Source organism: Chrysochloris asiatica, unplaced genomic scaffold (genome assembly GCF_000296735.1).
Source record: "Chrysochloris asiatica unplaced genomic scaffold, ChrAsi1.0 scaffold00085, whole genome shotgun sequence".
NCBI lineage: Eukaryota > Metazoa > Chordata > Mammalia > Afrosoricida > Chrysochloridae > Chrysochloris > Chrysochloris asiatica.
This window is the reverse complement of record NW_006408603.1, coordinates 7666120-7685027: the sequence shown is the minus strand read 5'-3', so window position 1 is coordinate 7685027 and position 18908 is coordinate 7666120. Positions and strand designations below refer to the sequence as shown.

General features: G+C 45.6%; 1 protein-coding gene across 1 annotated transcript; it reads left to right on the top strand.

Annotated features, from left to right (window-relative positions):
- The first annotated feature begins 6893 nt into the window (after window positions 1–6893).
- Window positions 6894–14794, top strand: PROK1 (prokineticin 1). Its single transcript, XM_006865934.1, has 3 exons — window positions 6894–6965; window positions 10619–10744; window positions 14675–14794. The coding sequence occupies exons 1-3, from the start codon at window positions 6894–6896 to the stop codon at window positions 14792–14794; spliced, it is 318 nt and encodes a 105-aa protein (XP_006865996.1).
- Window positions 14795–18908: the final 4114 nt, after the last annotated feature.

Genomic DNA, 18908 nt, shown 5'->3' with positions numbered 1-18908 from the left:
TAGGACCAGAAGCAGGGTCTGCAGCTGCAATTGTTGTTATTACTTGGGGCTGCAGCCAGGCTGCAACAGCTGCAGGAGCTGAACCACAGCTGCTATAAACTGGATGCCATCCCTGCCTCCTGGTGCCCTTCCAAGCAAGCTCCTTATTCTGCCTCAGCTATATATGTAATTAGATGTTGCCAGAACAAATGTTATGTGGAATATAACATATGTTATGACAACTGTATGGCAGCAAACGAATAGCCTAAACAAAATGAATGAATTATTAGAAGCACACAACCTACCCAAACTGACGCAAGAGGAAATAGAGTCTCAACAGACTCATAACAACTGAAGCAATCAATTCAGTGATCAAAAACCTTATAACACAAAATGCCCTGGACCAGATGGCTTTACTGGGGAATTCTACTGAACATTTAAAGAAGCATTGATACCAATACTATTTAAATTCTTCCAAAAGATAGAGAAAGAAGAATACTCCTTAATTCTATGAAGTCAACATAATCCTGATACCCAAACCAAAGCCACCACAAGAAAATTACAGACCAATATCTTTTATGAACATAGATGTAAAAATACTCAACAAAATACCAGCAAACAGAATTGTACAGCAAATTAAAAGAGTCATACACTGTGACCAAGTAGGATTTATTCTAGGAATGCAGTGATGGTTCAACATTAGAAAGTCAATCAGTGTAATACACCTCATCAAGAAAATCAAGGAAGAGAACCACAGGATCATCTCTATGGATGTAGAAAAAGCATTTGATAAAACCCAACACCTTTAATTTGTTTATTTTTTTTTAAATCTGATTTTTAGCAATTTTCTGGTAAGCATTCAGTATTTGAAGCAAATTTCTATTAGACAGAGATTATTTTCCAGGTATTAATTCAGCTAAACCATTAGCTCCATATATGTTCTTTTAAAACAATTTGCAAATAAAAAAAAATTTTTTAATGCTTTCTCAAAATGTGACCATACTCATTCTGTTGAAAGAATGAAAGAAAGAAAGAAAAAATCCTCATTGGTTACCTTTGTAAACCTGCCAAATTACCAGCATTAAACACATTAGTCCTTAAGTACATTGAATCATGAAGCATTTATCTTTCTTATGGTATTAGGGGAATTCAGTGTATATATATATATATATATATTTAAAATTTTTATTATGAGTTGAGTAAAAGTTTACAGGACAGATGATCAGTTTTATATTCAACAAATCATATTTTGTTTCACTGCAAAGATTACAATCCCCTCCATGTACTATCACTTAACACTATTTACCTCTATTCCCCACCTTTTTTTTTGCTGTACACATAGAAAACAGAAAAAATATATTTGTTTAAATGTCCAAAAGTCACACTTTGCAAGGCTGCCTTTTGCCTGTAGGCACACGACCTTTCTCAGTCCATGGACCTAGAGTCCTCAGCTGCTCTATCTCTTTATGCCATTGCCTCTGCCACCATCTCCGCTGTTGCCAAATTTGTGCTTAGGATCCCATGAATCACCCATGCTTTTTCCTCCTGATGGTCTTAGGGTTCCTGAAATGAAAGATGAACTACTCCCCCCTTTTAGTGACACATTTTCTACATTTACAGTTGTGACAATTGCAATTAGGCCTGATAACAATTACTCACAATTAAACAGTAAAATCCTATCCCCATCCCCTTTCACCAGACACATCTGGAAAAGAGGAAAACTATTCAGTGGGGATTCTTACTTTACCCCGCCCCCCCTTGTTCTGAAACTAAGCACACTCATGAAAGCTTGTAAGTCAGCTACTTTGTTTCTTTATAGTTCCCCATTTTTGATAGCCAATGTCTTAAGTTGCCTGTCCCTATCAACCCAATGTATTGAAGAGGCAAGCTTGAGCTTTGATATGAAGAACGCTTTCTTTTGGTTGGAATTTTGAGCAACTACATCCATAAGCAAAGGTCCAGTTCATCAAATTGTAGCAATTTATACTTACTCCCTGTATCAAACTTCTTTATCTTCATCTGATCAAGTTCAGGTCAGCTAGCCATTCAAGCTAGGTCAAATGGCTACTATCTGCAAGTTTGGGAGTTCACGAATGCCTCTCCATACTTCAGACTAACTGGCCGCTTCACTCTCAACTGTAGCCCAGTGGCTAGGTCAGTGCCCATGGGCTTGGGAGTTCACATGCCTCCCTGATCTTCAGACCAGCCAGCCCTTCCTCTTTTCTCTCATCTCAAGGTTAATGGGTGTCTATGGAACATAGCCAAACTCAGCCCATGTCTTCATTGCTGCATTTTTTCAACTTGCGCTCCCAAGTAGACCAGTGAGCATTCAAGACTGCTATTGTGTTCCCTTTGAGTTTCAGCCTTAGAAGGAAGGAGCTCTGGTAGTGTAGTGCTTACAAATCAGGCTGCTAACCTTAAGGTCAGCAGTTTGAAACTACCAGCTGTTCCTCGGGAGAAAGATGAGGCTTTCTGCTTCAGTAAAGTTTTTCAGCCTCACAAACCCTGTACAGGGTCACTATGAGTAGGAACCAACTCCATGGTACTTAACAACAACAACAACCCTGAGTGGTCTTAATTTTCTTACCTTGTTGGCTCCAAGGCAAACAGCTTGCTTGATATTCTAACAGCCAACCAGTCTGCTTTTTTTTTTTTTTTACTGCTGGTCTTTCTTTCAAGAAATACCTTCTATTCCTCTAGCCGTTCTGGGTTGGTCTGCATGTCTTTTCAAGCCAACACCTTTTCTTGACAAAAATTCTAGAGAAGATTATAATAGAAGACAAATTCCTCAGTATGATTCAGGACACATATGAAAAGCCAACAACCAATATTATGCTTAATTGAGAACAAATGAGTGCTTTCCCCTTGAAATCAGGACCAAGACAAGGGTGCCCACTCTCATCACTTCTGTTCGATACTGTATCGGAAGTTCTAGTGTGACGGTTAATGCTATGTGTCAACTTGGTTAGGGTGAGTCCCAGTTTGTGTGGTTGTCCTTCGTTTTGTAATCTGATGTAATTATCCTACGTTTTGCGTGTTTTAAATCTTAACCTTGGACATGTTGAAGCCTATGATTCCTTCTCTGAATAATATTTTTAGACTTTTAAAATAAAACACACCAGGTTACAAAAGAAACCTATTACACTGTTTGGTAGGGATAGGATTTCATCATTTCCCACATGTAAAACTATCTACATATATTTTCCTAACTTCCTGACACATACTTTTTAGCACCCCTTCCCTTCATTCCAAGGAGCCCTGGTGGCAACATTGTTAAGTGCTCAGCTGCTAACCAAAAGCTCAGTGGTTTGAACCCACCAGTTCCTCTGTGGGAGAAAGATGTAGCAGTTTGCTTCTATAAAGGTTATAGTCTTGGGAAGAAACCCTATTAGGACAATTCTACGTTATCCCACAGGGTGGCTATGAGTCAGAATTGAGTCAATGGCACACAATAGTGACAACCCCTTTATTCCCATTTTTCATGTCATCTTTGATTTTCCTCCCTTGCCTTGTCCAGTTCCTACTTATTTAGTTCAGCGTGTTCCTCGTTTCCCATCTCTTCTTTTCCATACTACATCCATCAGCCAAAAATTAACCCTTATTATAGTTAAAATCATCAGGAATAGTGTTGAAACCCATTTGTAAACAGAAACAGGAGTGTTCTAAGTTCTTGAGAGAAATTAGACCCACTGACTGGAAGCTCCTGGAAGGAGGCGTGTATCATGTACCTTTGTATTCTGGTTCTGACAATTCACTCAGTGAATTTTAGTTATGTTGAATTATTGGATAAACAAACAGTGCTGCCTACACCCAAAGCTCCCCAAAGTCTCTTTTGGGACAGCTACAAAGTTGCCAGCTATCCCTTACCCTTTCCTAATTAAATTGGCTTTTCTTCAAACACCAACATTCAACTCAAGAGAAATAAAACATTTCCAATCAATGTTATTGGTTTTCTGTTTTGTAACAGTATTTCTTCCTACCATTCTTCACTACAATTGTATGGGATAATTAGTTTTGTGTGAGGGATAGGGAGGGGCGGGCATAGCGGTACGCAGAGGAAAGGAGGTGTGAGGGTGGTGGCCTGGGAATCTCAATGATTCCTAGCATTGTCTTTTGGTGTAAAATGAGTCCATGTTGGAAGGTGAACTGTCTGAATGGAGACAGTTTGTGCAGGGCAACCAGTACCCATAGGGCCACTGTGAGCCCTTCCCATGCCCAAGTAACTGGTGAAATACTTTTTACTAGGTCATTTTATTCTTCAGGAGTTCTGCCCTGGCGCAAACGGTTGCCTTGCTCACTGCTAAGTGCAAAGTTGGTGGTTGGAATCCACCCAGAGGTGCTTCCAAAAAAATCTGCAGAGCACAATTCTACTCTGACCATCATGGGGTAGCGTGAGTCTGAGTCAAATCCACCTCATTGTTTTTTCCTTCTTCAGTGTAAGTTCCAGACGGGCTGGATGGTTCCTTGGTTCCTCTGTCACATCTGGTTCTGTGTGACAGGAAGCAGGTGAACCTTACAGACTCATCATTTGGATTCTCACTTCACAAGAGAGTGTTATGCAAAGGCAGACAGGCCCATCTTTTTATGATAAAAATTGTCAGATGTTTTCAAATGCTGCCTTGTGCCATGCAGTGTGCTAAGCACATTCCCTATATCCTTTCACTGATTCTTCATTGACAGTCAGAGGGATCTTTTCAGACTGTAAATCAGGTCCTGACCCTCCCCTTCTCTAAACCCTCCAAAGGTTTTGGCATTTCACTAGGTGTCAAGTCCTTGGCTTCCTTTTCTGGTCCTCCAAGGCCTGCATAGCATGGCCCCGGTGACTGCTCTAGCTGGGCCTGCTCCACTACCTTCCATAGCTTACTGGGCTCCTTACTTCTCTTAGAACCAGTCTAGAAGGCCCTGCCTTAGGACCTTTGCACTGGCTCCCCCTGCAGGCCTCAGCACAGTTCACTCCTTTACTTCATCAGGTTTCTGCTCAAATGTCATCTCCTCAGAAACACCTTCACTGCATTTAAAACATCACCAGTTGCCATGTTCTGTTTCCACCACTTGTCTGTCAGTTTGTTGTACTGTGGTGGCTTGTGTGTTGCTCCAAAGAGAGGTGACCCAACAGAAAGCAGAAATCGTTAGATAGTATTAATATCACATGCAAGTAAAATTTTGCTAAAGATAATCCAAAAACTATACCTACAGTCCATTGACAGAGACATGGAATGAAGGATATCATTGCTGAAATCAGATGGATCTTGGCTGAAAGTACAGAATACCAGAAAGATGTTTACCTGTGCTTTATTGGCTATGTAAAGACTTTCAACTGTGTGAATCATGACAAGCTATGGACAACACTAAGGAGAATGAGTATTCCAGAAAATTTAATTGTGCTCATATGAAATCTGTACATAGACCTACAGGCAGTTGTTCAAACAGAACAAGGGGTCATTGAATGGTTTAAAATCAGGAAAGATATGCACCAGGGTTGCATTCTTTTATCATACTCATTCATTCTGCTTGCTGATCATGTAATCTAAGAAGCTGGATTATATGATGAAGAACTTGGCATCAAAATTGGAGGAAGACTCATTAACAATCTGCAATATGAAGGTGATACAACCTTGCTTAGTGAAAGCAAAGAGGACTTAAGATAGTACTGGTAAAGATTAAAAAACCCTTTTTGGGTAAAGCTAATTTTTCACTAAGGATCCCTGGTGTCAAAATGGTTAAGTGCTCAGATGTTAGCAGAAAGGTTGATGGTTCGAACCCATCTAGTAGCTAAATGGGAATAAAGACCTTACCCAGCAATTCCTTGGGGAGAAAACCTCTAATGATCTGCTCCTGCAAAGATTTCAGCCTAGAAAAGTCTTTGGGGCAATTTTACTATGTCACATGGGGTCATATGGGGTTGATATGAATCAGAATGGACTTAATGGCATCTAATAAAAAAATTCCACATAATTCTTCACTACACAGTTTCTCAATGAGAGAGTTAAAAATCAGACGTTTCCCCATTCAATTTGGGCACTGTGCCCAAATTGAACTCAACTTCTTGTAACATTGGCTTCTGAGTTCACAGCCTATTCCTCCACCAATAAGTATATCCATGCTTGCCCCATAAAGGAAGACTAAAGCAAGTGGCTCTTGGTACCTTTAGCTGGACCCCAGCCTAAGCTTGCTTCTCTGCAGGATGATGAGATGATGCTGGTCATATGCATTTTTGGTCCTATACCAAGTGACACTGGTTTGTCCTGAGTCCATTAGAGAACAATTCTTTATTGTACCACCAGGAACACAAATCCTATCAAGCTTCTTTTCCTTTCTCGCTGTCTCAAGTCACTCACTGGAATTTTAGCTTTCTGGCTACAGGGGCTGCCTCAACCACTGTGCTCCCTCAGCTCCTAGCCCTATGTGCATGGAGCCTGTGGTGAGCACCAAGATGATCTCTGCTAGCTTGGGGAAGCTGACACCAATCTTCCTGTATGTTGCATGGTTTGATGCAGGGAAGGATAAATGACCATGTTGTAAATCCCTTAATTTATCACCAAAGCCCTCCCACTGCCTCAAGCAGGAGAGAAAGATGCCTGAGAGGCAGAGAAGAATATTGAATGAAAAGTACAAAATGCGGCTGAATCACTGCATTCTTGGGAGAGTTAGTGCAACTGTCAAATCCCCCAATGTATTCAATTTTATTGGGTTTGATGGTGATTTGATGCCATTAGAGATTCAGGTCTCATCTTGGTCTCTGAGCTCATGTGAATAACATCGGTGATGGTGAAGGAAGAACAGCCCTAGATGGACCGTATAAATCTGGGAGGAGGGAGAGTGCAAGAATACCTCTCGCCTTCCAGCTTGACGGGCACGAGGCGAGAGGCAGCGAGAAGCATCAGAGGACAGTGTTTGCCTTCATCCAAGTGACCATGAGAACATCTGTTCACGTCTCAATCATGTTCCTCCTTATAACTTTTTCTGACTGTGCTGTGATTACAGGGGTAAGTCTTCTAACATTCTCTAAGCCCTGGGTTTGGGGGAAATGTCAGGAATTGCATGGGATGTGAACACAGGGATGAAGTAGGCAGTTCTGTTGGCTGGACACAGAACAAACCCACAAAGGGATGGGGGAAGTTAGTCAACAGCACTTCAGAGAGCAATTTCACATGATCTTCAGATTGGTTGGACCTCACACTACTAAATAGCATCTGCTTTGGAGAAACTGTGTGTAAATCAAATCCTTTTTTCATTTTGTTTAATTGTTTTAAACACATTAGGAGAACATTGAAAAATTACAGTTTATGTCTTTGGCAAAGTGGTTTTATTGTATAATAAGGAATTCCTTTATTAAGTGTGTTTCTTGTTGTTGTTAAGTGCTATCAGTTGGTTCTGACTCATAGCAGGCCGGCATAGGGTTTTTGAGTGGCTGATGGGTTGGAACCGCCAATCTTGTGGTTAGCAGTCCAGTGCTTATCTTATAGTGCCACACCAGGTGAATTTTATTCACACCTTAATTTACCTTCAATAAGTCCTTGTGGCACAGTAGTTAAGCACTTGGCTGCTAACTGAGAGGTCAGCAGTTCAAATCCATGAGTCACTCTGTAGGAGGATAATCCTACTTCCACGAGTCCTGGTGTGGCGCTGTGGGTTAATGCATCAGACTGCAAAGCTGTTTGAATTGCAAGGTCGGTGGTTCAAGCTCACCAGTTGCTCCTTGGAAACCCTATACAGGGTCGCTATGGGTCAGAACTGACTCAACAGCACTTAACAACAACAACAACAACAACTTCCATAAAGATTTCAGCTTTGGAAACCCTATGGGGCAGTTCTTCTCTGTCCTGCAGGGTGGCTCGGAGTCAGAATTGACTTTGATTTTTTTTCCTTTTTTCTTTTTGGCTTTGGTTAAATTATCTTTTGTGAGAATTTTCGTTTTCGTATATGGTCCAGTCTGAAGGTCATGTTTAATTTACATAGCTCATTGACTTAATTAAAGGCAAATAAGCTAATTAACATCTATTGTGCAAGTTTAGCTTCTGCTTTCTCTATTCCTAAGAAAGGAAGCTTTGGACCTCTTTCTTTTCTTTGTTGTTTATGCTCAGTTTTGATGGGAATATAAGGAACATAAAAATTTAGTTGCTTGTATCCCAAAACAAGCATCCAGAATATAAACCTCAAATCAGACGTTCTGTGCACATGAACACAATTCAGTATGACACTCAAAACTCAGGCTCTGGTTTTCTCCCAGATGGTTGGCTTTACCTGGAAGCTTCTTAAATCGGGGCACACATTGTGTTAACATGTGGAACCATTCTTATTAAAGCAGAAAGCAATATTTTACCTGACAGTGTCCCAGATAAAAGCTGCTAGAAAACAAGGAGAAAAGTACACTTTTATTGAAACCTCCTCCAACTTTTTTACACAGAAAATGGAAATGTAGAGAAATGCCAAGCAATTCCTAGAATTGGATTAGTTTTAATGTTTGCAGAAAAGAGCATGTCTTTCTTCTTTAAAGGGAAAAAAGACGGAGTTCAAAAGAACACATATTAAAGGCAATGCTTTTGAGACCCAAAGCGTGAATAAAATTGTTAGGATGGATTAGACCTCATGAAAGTAAACCACGGAGGCCTTTCTCCCATTGTGTAGCTTGAAGATCTGGGAGGGAGAGGACAAAAGAGCAAAGCCACGGTTAGCTCACAGTGAGTGACACCAGGCATGGCACTCAGATTCACTTCACCATGTGAGGACATTTGTCCAGAGGGGCAGCAGATAGGAGAGGTGGGAAACATCCTCACAGTATATTCTTCACGTCATTTCATTGAAAGGAGCAGTGAGAGAGACTGGGGGAGGAAGTGATCGAAGGATATGACAGGGTGAGGGGAAGCAGGAGTCTCTCCAGCTCCTGTCTGCCTGCCTGGCTAGGTTGGTGCCCATGTCTGCCTCTTAGGTATAGCCCAGATTCCACCTTCTCTACCTTCTCCTGTTCCTTGTATGACGATGAACTCTGACGTCAGGGCTATGGTCCGTCTGCCCAGGGAGGGACAGCAGCTTCCCACCCTGACAGGAGAAGGAGAGTCCTGTGGGTGTGCTTCACCCTCACCTTCTCTGTGGGAGACGTGCTCCACCTGGGATGGATGACTGCATAAGCCACCTGGTGCTCCCTGACTTTCTCTCCTGGGGCTGAGCCAGTTGGGAGATTCAGCCTCTGCAGGCAGCCAGAGAGTGTGCCTCTGCCTTCTCTTGGAGAAGTTGTTGTTGTTGTTAAGTACTGTTGAGTCAATTCCGACCCATAGTGACCCTGTATAAGGTTTGCAATGAGCAGCTGACGAGCTTGAACTACTGACCTTATAGTTCAAATCACTTTGCAGTCTGACACGTTAGCCCACAAAAACCAGCTCCAAATTTCAGCTCCGAAGAGACACAAAGCTTCACTGAAGTGGAATGTTTGGATGCATCTCACTGTGTCCCATTTGAGTCTGAAGCAGCTTAGAGTTCTGTTTACCTGAACCCAAGTTTTTGTTTAAAGAAGGCTTGTGTGACTCTTACAAAGGGCACTTCCAGAAACAGGACAGAACCACCCAGCCCTGTTCTGTGAGTTCAATCCAGAGGAGTCCATCTCTTCCTGGGAATCAGAGGACCGGCAGGGAGGCCTGGGGGAAGGCACTCCGTCATAGGGGCTGAGAGATGCCAGTGAGTGTGTGGGGATACCAACCAGGGATGCTGGGTCAGGGTTGGAGGGTTTTGGTCCAAGGCTCTGGACCACCAGGGACTGAAGTTCCCTTTCCCCCTCCAATGATTCTAATCAATTCCATTTAATAGCATCCATTGAACATTTGGAAGCATAGTGGTTACAAATCGGGCTGCAAACCACAAGGTCAGTGGTTCGAAACTACCAGCTGTTCCGCGGGAGACAGATGAGGATTTCTGCTCCCGTAAAGATGTACAGAAGGAGATCTGGTAGCGTAATGGTTACGAATCGGGCTGCGAACCTTAAGGTCAGCGGTTCGAAACTACCAGCCGCTCCGCGGGAGAAAGATGAGGCTTTCTACTCCCGTAAAGATTTACACCCTCGGAAACCCTGTACAGGGTCGCTATGGGTCGGACCCGACTCGATGGCACTTAACAACAACAACAACAAAGATGTACAGGGTTGCTATGAGTTGGAACCGAGTCCATGGCACATAACCACCACCACTGAACATTTACTATGTACCAGACCCTGGCCAGGAGTCCTGATATAGCACTGTAGGATAAGCACTGAACTGCAAGATTGATTTGAATTGCAAGGCCGGCAGTTAAAATTCACCAGCTGCTCATTGGGAACACTATACAGGGTCACTGAGCCGGAACTAGCTGGATGGTACTTAACAACAAACAACAGACCTGACCAAGTACTGGGGTTACAGACCCTAAGAAGCTGTGACTGCTAACTTCTAATCCTGCCAGAACAGAGGACAAGCTCCTCATACAATGGCCTCTAAGGAGTGTGATGTCAGCTGAGGCCCGAGCACCCCTCTTTGGCGGGCAGTAGTGCACAGACCAATGTCAGCCTGCCTGGTTCTTTTTTTTACTGCCCCTGACAAGGGTTTTTGGAGGTCCTCTCTCTCATTTCTCTTGGTGGCACTAATGGGCTGGCCTCTCTGTCTCCCTCCTGCAGGCCTGTGAGCGAGATGTTCAGTGCGGGGCGGGGACGTGCTGCGCCATCAGCCTGTGGCTGCGTGGGCTGCGGATGTGTACCCCACTGGGGCGGGAAGGAGAGCTGTGTCACCCTGGCAGCCACAAGGTACCACACAACGCGCCTCGTGGGCATGCAGGGCTCGGGACTGAGATATTCCGGCTAAACACTAGGTGCGGGGCCTGGGCCTGAGGGAGGGCTATCTCTCACTCAGCTGTCCCGGTGAGGTTGTGGCTCCTGAGGGGTATGCTGGGGAGGACCGGTGACTGTCTGAGGAAAAGGGGACAGCTATGGAGGTCCTGCTGCTGCTGCTGCTGTACCAGCTACCTCCAAATACTGACTTTACTTGGTGTCCCACTGAGACTACCACTTACATTTGTATGGCGTCCCTGGGTGGTGCAAATAGTTAACATGCTCATCTGCTACTGAAAAGTTGGTGACTCAAGTTCATCTAGAGGCACCTAGGAAGAAAGGCCTGGTGATCTACTTCAGTCATTGAAAACCCTATGGAGCACAGGTCCAAGCTGACACACATGGAAATACCAGGAGTCAGAATTGACTCTACGGCAACTGGTTAGGTTTTTGTACAGGAACTCACATTTTCCATGTGCAACCTTTTCATGCAGCCTGGAGAACCCCTGATCTAATCTAACCTTCACAAAAACCCTGGCAGTTGGTATTAGGTCCCCATTTTACAGGTAAGGAAACTGAGGTATTGCCAGGTCATGTGACTTATGCAAAGCACACAGCTGAAGAGACAAAGCTGGGGTAGTTTTGTGGCTCCAACTCTAGTAATATTGTATTTAATATAGGGGCACCTCTGGCTTTTTTTGGGAGGATCTTGTGGGATGGGAATACCAATCATATAGACCAGGGCTGGGCCATCTCAGCCCACCTTTGCTGTGGGATCTTAGACAATCAGCATAACTCCTTTGTCCCCACAGCCTCTTCATCTATACAAGGGAGAAGACTGATTACCCCGATGGCAGTAAACGCAGATTTTGAAACACCCTTTGCTGTGTAGGAGTCCTCTCCAAACCCTGAAGACAAAGTGTGATTCCTAGGGCTTTGACTTAATGAATGGCCAGGTGTGGACCTGGGCAGTGGCTGGGGAGGGGCCCAGGCCTGCCAGTCACCTAAGCTCTGCAGTTCAGGAATACTTGGTCCTCGGGTGCTGACCTGGACCCAGGAGCCCTGGTTTAATGTGTTTCAGAGCATCCTCCATCCATTATCTTCCTAATCACAGTTGCCAGGTGAATGAGGAGATGAAGGGGAGAGACGAAGCTGCACAACACAGCTATCTTCATCACCTTGGGGTATGTGAGGTAGTTTAGTCAAAGATCCAAATTCCCAGCTGGGACAGCGATTGTAATAAAGTTAATGCTAAATGCTTACTCTGTGTTACCAAATATTTTTTTGTGAATTGTATAATTTAAACTGCTTTACAACCATGTATAAGGAGCTCTGGTAGCGTAGTGGTTACGAATTGGGCTGTGAACCGCAAGGTCAGCAGTTCGAAACTACCAGCGGTTCCGCGGGAGAAAGAGGAGGCGTTCTGCTCCCGTAAAGATTTACAGCCTCGGAAACCCTGTGCAGGGTCGCTATGAGTCGGAACCGACTCCACGGCACTTAACAACAACAACAACAACAACAACAACAACAACCATGTATAGTGGTGGTGGTGGTTATGTGCTGTGGAGTTGGCCCTGACTCACAGCAACCTTGTATAGGGTTTCTGAGTCTATAAATCTTTACAGGAGCAGAAAGCCCCATCTTTCTCCCACAGAACTACTGGTAGTTTTGAACCGCCGACCATGAGATTAGCAGCTCGAATTGTAACCACTATGCTACCAGAGCTTCTTATCATGTATGGTAGGTGCTATTATTAACCCATTGTACAAATAATAAAGTTGAAGCAAAGAAAGACTAAATAATTTGTCAATTGCCATACAGCTGGTAAGTGCTGGACCTGGGATTTGATCCCAGATAGTCCGATTCTGGGTCTGTGCTCCTAATTGCTCTTGTTCAACAGCCCCCTGATGACCCTTCAGTAGCTCAGGGCTCCCCAGGGCTGTGATTGCCAAGAGGACAGGAGTCCTGCACATATAGTTTCATATTTGTTTTTCAGGGCTGCGAGCTGCCCGGGTCTGCCCTCGACATAGTTGTGTTTTCATGAGTGTTTGGTTCACGAGGAGGGGAGATCCAGCGGCGATGTGGATAGCGAAAGAATACACAGACAAACAGAAGAAGGGAGACAATGAGGCACCCCAAAGCCAGGGTGGATACATCACTAGTGGGCAGGCTCGGGACTACAGGCATCATGGCCTCTGCAGGCAGCGACTCACTGCCCTGCAATCTTTACTGCATGCCTTCCAACCCATAATGCACCGCAATCTTTACTCCATGCCTCCCAACCAGCAATGCACCGCAATCTTTACTGCAAGCCTTCCAACCAGTAATGCACCGCAATCTTTACTCCATGCCTCCCAACCAGCAATGCATACCTGGGGAGGCTCGGGCCTCTCTTTTATTTAGGGGAGGAGCTTCACACCAAGCTGGGAGGGATCTTTACAGAAGAATGGTATTATTCAGACAAGACAATCCTTAAAATAAGTTAAGCCAGTAAACCATACTTAAACCAATATTTCTTTCTTCCTTACTGGGTTTAACCTTCACTTGGATCAAACTGATTGAACCCAGGGTGGTCCGAGGGCGTTGTCCCCATTGTCCTTAATCCCGTATTCCCAGAATTTACTGCTCCACCCCAAGTGAATATACCCCGGGCAGTTCCTCTCCAGAGCCTCCCTGCTTAATCCCAGTAAACCTGTCCTTGTTGGTCCTCTGAGGAAGTTTTACTGCCTTGGTTCTAGGGGGAAAATCTTGACCTTAGAAATTTAGGGGAATATTGCATTTCTCTGTGGACATCCAGGGCTCATGTTTGGAATTAAATAAATATGACTAAACAATTTGATGAAAAACAATTTGCTATTAACTGCCAAGTGGCTTCATTTGTTACACTCGGGCCTATAGGGCCTTGAACCTCTGACCAGTCTTACATGGTCCGCAACAGCGAGCCACAAAGAGGGTGGCTTCTAAAAGTCCTAGGTGGCACAACTACTAACCTAAAGGTTGGCGTTTTGAACCCACCCAGAAGGGACCTTGGAAGAAAGGTCTGGAAATCTGCTTCTATAAAGACCACAGCCAAAAAACCCATGCAGCAGTTTTACTTGTAACCCATGGGGTTGCCATGAGTTGGAATTCACTTCAAAACGTTTTTGTGTGTGTGTGTGTGTGTGTGTGACTTCAAAGAGGAAAGCCTTTATTTTCTCCCAGTTGTGGAGGCTAGAAGTGAATTCAGGGCATTGGCAGGGAGGGCCATGCTTGCTTGCTTTAGGGAAAGACCCTGCCTTGTCTCCTCCAGTTTCTAATGGTCCCTGATGTTCCGTCTTTGGTGTTTCTTGGCTTGTAGGTGTATCTTCACATGAATGTCTTTGCTCTGTGCCACTTCATTTTTATAAGGACACCACTGGTACTGGATCGGGACACACCCTAACCCAGTATGACCTCATATTACCTTAGTTGGTAACATCGTCAAAGACCTTAATTCCAAACAAGGCCATGTCCTAGGTACCATGGATTGATTTTGGGGGACACAATTCAATCCATGACAACGTGCAATAGTGATATTCAGTCAGTGAGTGTGTATGTGTGTGTGAGTGTGTGTGCCGGGCCAGTAAATGGGTCTAGACGGGCAGTGTGGAGTTGTGGATTTTAGGACTCGTGGCTGAGAGTGTTGTGGCGAATCACTAAGTTTCAAGAGTCAGACTGCTTGAGTTCAAATCCCGGCTCTTCCACAAATTAGATGTGTGATCTTGGAAAGTTGCTAAGTCACTCTGTGTCTCAGTTTCCTCATCTAGAATTACAGTGTTTATACTGGGTGGGGAGGATCACTTGTCAGGGACTGGGCTGGCAGAAACTCCTTCCAGGCAGTAGACCTCTATATGGTGACTGTTGTTCTTGCTTTCTTCTCTTTCCCAGGTCCCCTTTTTCAGAAAACGCCAGCACCACACCTGTCCCTGTGTACCCAACCTGCTCTGTTCCAGGTTTCTGGATGGCAGGTACCGCTGCTCCATGGACTTGAAGAGCATCAACTTTTAAATACCCACGGGGCCTCTTCCTGAGCTTTTATCTCCTGGTGGTCTCTTCTGGACTTTTATCTCCACCTTGAACACACCTTCCCTCTAGCTCCTTATACTACCCTAACCCATCCCTACTGTCTAGTGCACATGTGAGCCTGCGTGTGTGTGTGTCCATGCTCATGTAAGCACACACACACAAGCACACTTTCAATGACAGAGTCCACTGCCAGCCTGAGGGTGCCCCAACTTATGGTCTGAGAAGTGGAGAAATGTTAGTACAACGTCCCAGAGAGGTTACAAGTGAACAAAAGGCTATTCCTTTGCCATCCCTTCCTGCCCCAGCCATCTGGTCCTCTGTCTCCTCCCTGGGGTCACCCTTCTCTTCCTGTATGTATTCTTCTCCCCAGTCACAGGGCCCTAAGCACAGACCTTGTGTGTAGCCACTGCTCAGAGTAACAGGTCCTGGCCAAGCCTCAGACCCTTTTCAGGAGGTCTGTGATTAACCAACTCCCAGTGGGCAGTCATACAGCGTCTGTGGGGAACGGGTCTTCGGGTGCTGACTACTCACCAGGCCTGTGTTGCAATGTCTCTAAAGTCTCTCGAGGCACACTGCACCTGTCAGCCAGTGAAACCCCATGAATAGAAGCTGGGCCCTGGCTAAGCATCTTCTATAGCGAGCAAGGGCTTCCTTAACTTCAGAGCAATTAGTCTGCAAGTTGTGTCCCAGGCCTCTATTTTCATCAAAAACACCCACCCCCACTCAGTACTGGACATCTGGACCCTGCCCCAGACTCACCCAGCCTGCGTCAGCTTGGCACTGCAACCTGAGAATAAAAGCACATATGGAGACTGTGTAGCCGGAATGTTCACTGTGAGGGGACTCAGGGCAAGGGTGGGGGTGGAGCATGGGAAGGTTCACTGGGGTTTGTCCAGGTGGAGGTGGGACACGGCTGGAGTTCCTCCTACCAGCCAGGGCAATACAGGGGAGGCAGGATTTCAGGGTTTCTCTGAAGGCAGCGGAGGTGGGCTGGGAGAGGCTTGTTGAGCTTGTAGCGGGCATGCAGAGGCTGCTCTGGTGAGGTTGCTTCTTGTTGTTAAGTGCCGTTGAGTCGGTTCCGACCCATAGCAATCCTGTGTAGGGTTTCCGAGGAGTGGCTGGTGAGCTTGAACCACCAACCTTGCTGTTCAAATCGACTTCGCTGTCCAGCGCATTAACCCACAGCGCCACACCAGAACGGTGAGGTTATTTAGCAGAGTTCAATTGGAACTCCTATTTCTGAAATTTGGTGCTTTTTGCTTTGTCCCATCAACTACCACACGACTAGCTGAGGGAGTCCAGCCTGGTGACAGAGCTGGCCAAGGCTCTGAGCCTGCTGTCGGAACCCAGAGGAGCCCATTGGTCCTGTTGCCTCTTCACCTCAGTTCCTAGTCTAGAAAACGGAAAAGCATAAGCCGAAAGTACATTAGACCGCACTCCATTTTTCACTTAGAAACCTCAAGGGGACTGTGGTTTGTGAGGCCAGGGAGACTTCTGCCCTCCCTGAGGGCTTATTCTGAATTTGTCCTTGATCCTCCCAGAGTCCTGCTCAGGGCACTTGCTAATTGTTGCCAGATCATGGCCTCTTTGGGGATCTTTCCAGATCATATCCCTCGCTGGTGACTGAGTTAGCCTAGATGAGGTGCAGGCGTTGTGGATTGTCTCAGAGCAACCAGAAAAGGTGTTGGGCTGCACGCAAGAGGACGCCCAAGGGCAGCGCATGCTCTCATGGACACTGGGCGGATGCTGCCCCTCCCACGCTCCCACCCCCACCGGAAGGTAGTCAATCTGGAGATCCTTCAATTGCCAGATCGACCAATTTAATCTCATTGCATTGTTTTTTTTCATTTTTAGATCAGTATTTTGAAGAATGTATAAATTGGTCATTGCTCTCTGCCCCAGTTCCCTGCTCCCTGCTGTTGTTGCAGAAGACTGATGGGGGTGGGGGGATCATGGGGTGGAGTGGGAATCGGGAAGGAGGAAAAGGGCTGAGGAGGCTAAGAAAAATTATTTGTGAGTATATTTATATTCAAGAATATTATCTTCACAAATATATTTATAAAAACAATTTTTATAAGAATGCATATTTGTAAGAATTTATTTTAGATGAATTAAATTAGAATTAGACTAAACTGGCAGTCCTTCAAGGTATGGACTGCTTCCGTGACCTCCCCTCCCCCCACTTGCCGTCCCTTATTCCGTGGGAAAAGGAGCCCTGGTGGCACAATGGTTAAAGTACTTAGCTGCTAACTGAAAGGTTAGAGGTCTAATCCCTCCAGTTGATCTTCCGTTGGGAAGAAAGATGTGGCAGTCTGCTTCTGTAAAGTTTAAGCAAATCAAACCCTCGTCCCGTATAGTCGGTTCCGACTCCTAGCCACCCTGTAAGGGCTTCTGAATTTGCAAATCTTTTTGGCAGCAGACAGCCTCATCTTTTCCCTTCGGAGTGGCTGGTGAGTTTGAACCACCCACTTTGAGATTAGACCAAAACCTAATCCACTGGAAATCCAGTGTGGGCAATTCTACTCCATCCGATAGGTTTGCTATGAGTCAGAATTAACTGCAGACTGGCTGATCAGATTTTGGTTTTGGTTTCATTTCATGGGAACCCTTTCACCCCCAATTGGTGGTGTCTGGTGCCATCTAGTGGCCTCAGTGGAGGTAGCGCAGAAGAACTGAACGGGGCGGCGTAGGTTGCGGTGTGTGTGTGTGCTGGATTATGTGTACGTTGTTGTTTGGTGCATTGGAGTCTATGACAACCTCTCTCAACCTGTTCTCTCTCCCTCCAGTGATCCCTTAAGATCACCTTCACACTCCTACCAGTCATCTCTGCAGACAGCACATTTGTCTTGTTTGTTCCCTATTAAAAATCTTCAATGACACTCCATTGCCAAAGGAGAAGGCCCAGTCCGTGGCAGGGAATAAGGCCCTTTGTGATCTGGCCCGTGCCTAGCCTTTCCTGCCACTTTCACCTTCCCCATCAGCCTTTCCAGCTTCAGGACTGTCTGCAGTTAATGGAATACGGCACCTGTGGCTTTGTCTGGGCTGTTTTCTCTGCTGAATGCTCTTCTGTTGTTTGCGTCTTCCTCTGTTGCCTCGTAACACCAACTTATCCTTATCAACTCATATGGAACAATCCCAGCCCAGGTATCCAACCACAGGAAACCCTGTGCACACACCTGAGGGACAGTGTTAACACCTGCTCTTAGGAATGAGGACCATCTAGAATGCTGTCCCCATACATGAGGAGAGGAAGGGGGCCGGTCTGAGCCATGCTGGTATCCCCAGTGTTGAATAACCAGAATGCAGTGGTTTCAGCTACCCAACCAGAGCACAGAGGCCTCACCAGAGGTGCAGAACACTGCAACCTGCCCTCTGGGACCTGGGCTCCCACACCCAACTAGCAGAGACACCAGGCTCTGTCTTCTCCCCAGATTCTCTTTCTTGTGCCAGAAACAGCTCCAGGTGCAGTTTCAAAAGTTGCCTTCTGCATGGAGCACGTTCCTATGCCAGCCCAGTCAGAACCTCAGTCAATGGAGTCTTTGGGGTCTTGAGGCCCAGGGCCAAAGAGGGACTAGACCTATGCGTGGTAGGAGGGTCCAATGTAGATACTTGTCAGCCTCCCACAGCCTCACAGTCCCTTCATCAGCAGAGCCCTGTGGGCATCAGCGGCCAATGGTGACCTTTGCATGGGGACAAAGACCAAGACTGTTTGTTTCAACACAGACAGAACCCAGAGTGCTTGACAAATAATATTGACATTGACTGGCAGTCTGTGGTGGCTTTTCCCCAGATTCCAGGTTGCACAAGGCCATGGCCTCCCATTCTCTGGGGCCACATGGTAGGCTGTGGTTGACAGCAGAAGGAAGCTGAGGGAGGATACAGGGGCCTTTTGGGCTAGCCTGTTTGGCCCTGACCCTTCCATAATTTGGGGCAGAGAGACTGGCCTCAGGAACGATGCCTGGAGCATGCTGTGGATGGAGAAGATTGGCTGTGGAGGAAGAGGCAACTTAGCAGATTTCCAGGGAGGGCCCAGAGAAGCTGGACAGCTTGCGAAGGTTCTCATTATTTAACTGGACAACAGTTAAATTGTGCTCAT